At 68.7% G+C, this 694-nt stretch overlaps 1 protein-coding gene across 1 annotated transcript in view; it reads left to right on the top strand.

The window, feature by feature from the left end:
• The window catches only part of LOC119591195 (zinc finger protein basonuclin-2-like), a gene marked incomplete at its 5' end in the record, with an annotated part of 23,234 nt that overhangs the window by 19,748 nt on the left and 2,792 nt on the right, over window positions 1-694 (top strand). The window contains 1 exon segment of the mRNA XM_037939906.1: window positions 3-694. Coding sequence (XP_037795834.1) covers window positions 3-694 — 692 coding nt within the window.

The following is a 694-nucleotide window of genomic DNA, read 5'->3' as shown; positions in this document are numbered from 1 at the left end:
GTTACCCATGCCCCCGAGGCCGCACTCCCCCGGGGGCGGACCCAGCACGCCGGGGAAGAGGTCGTGGAACCCCATCAACCTCGGGACGTCGCTGATCAACCCCGTGACGGGCAAGAAGCGCGTGCAGTGCAACGTCTGCCTCAAGACCTTCTGCGACAAGGGCGCCCTCAAGATCCACTTCTCCGCCGTGCACCTGCGGGAGATGCACAAGTGCACCGTCGAGGGCTGCAACATGATGTTCAGCTCGCGGCGCTCGAGGAACCGCCACTCGGCCAACCCGAACCCCAAGCTGCACACGCCGCACGTGCGCCGCAAGATCTCCCCGCACGACGGCCGCACGTCCAGCGGCCACCCAGTCATGATGGCCCACGGGTTCCAGCCGCAGCAGTTCCAGCCGCCCGCTGGCTTCCCTCCGCTGAGCTCCTTCCCCGGGCAGTTCAGCGGCATCAACCCGCTCACCGGCCTGCCCTTCATCCCCCCCTCGGCGGCGGCCACGGAGGACCTCCACAAGCAGGCCCTGGAGCTGCAGCGCCGCACGCTGGAGATGCAGCACGCCATGGGCAAGTCCTCCCTGGACCTGAGCATGCGCGGCAGGGAGGACGGCATGTGGCGGAGCGACTACGGCGGCTTCCACGGGTCCTCCGGCCACAGCGAGGACGGCCCGATGGACAGCAGTCTGGACGGCAAGAGGAAG

The sequence above is a fragment of the Penaeus monodon genome, chromosome 28 (genome assembly GCF_015228065.2).
Source record: "Penaeus monodon isolate SGIC_2016 chromosome 28, NSTDA_Pmon_1, whole genome shotgun sequence".
In the NCBI taxonomy this organism is placed as follows: Eukaryota; Metazoa; Arthropoda; class Malacostraca; order Decapoda; family Penaeidae; genus Penaeus; species Penaeus monodon.
The sequence above is the reverse complement of the archived record's forward strand: the minus strand, read 5'-3'. Positions and strand labels throughout refer to the sequence as shown.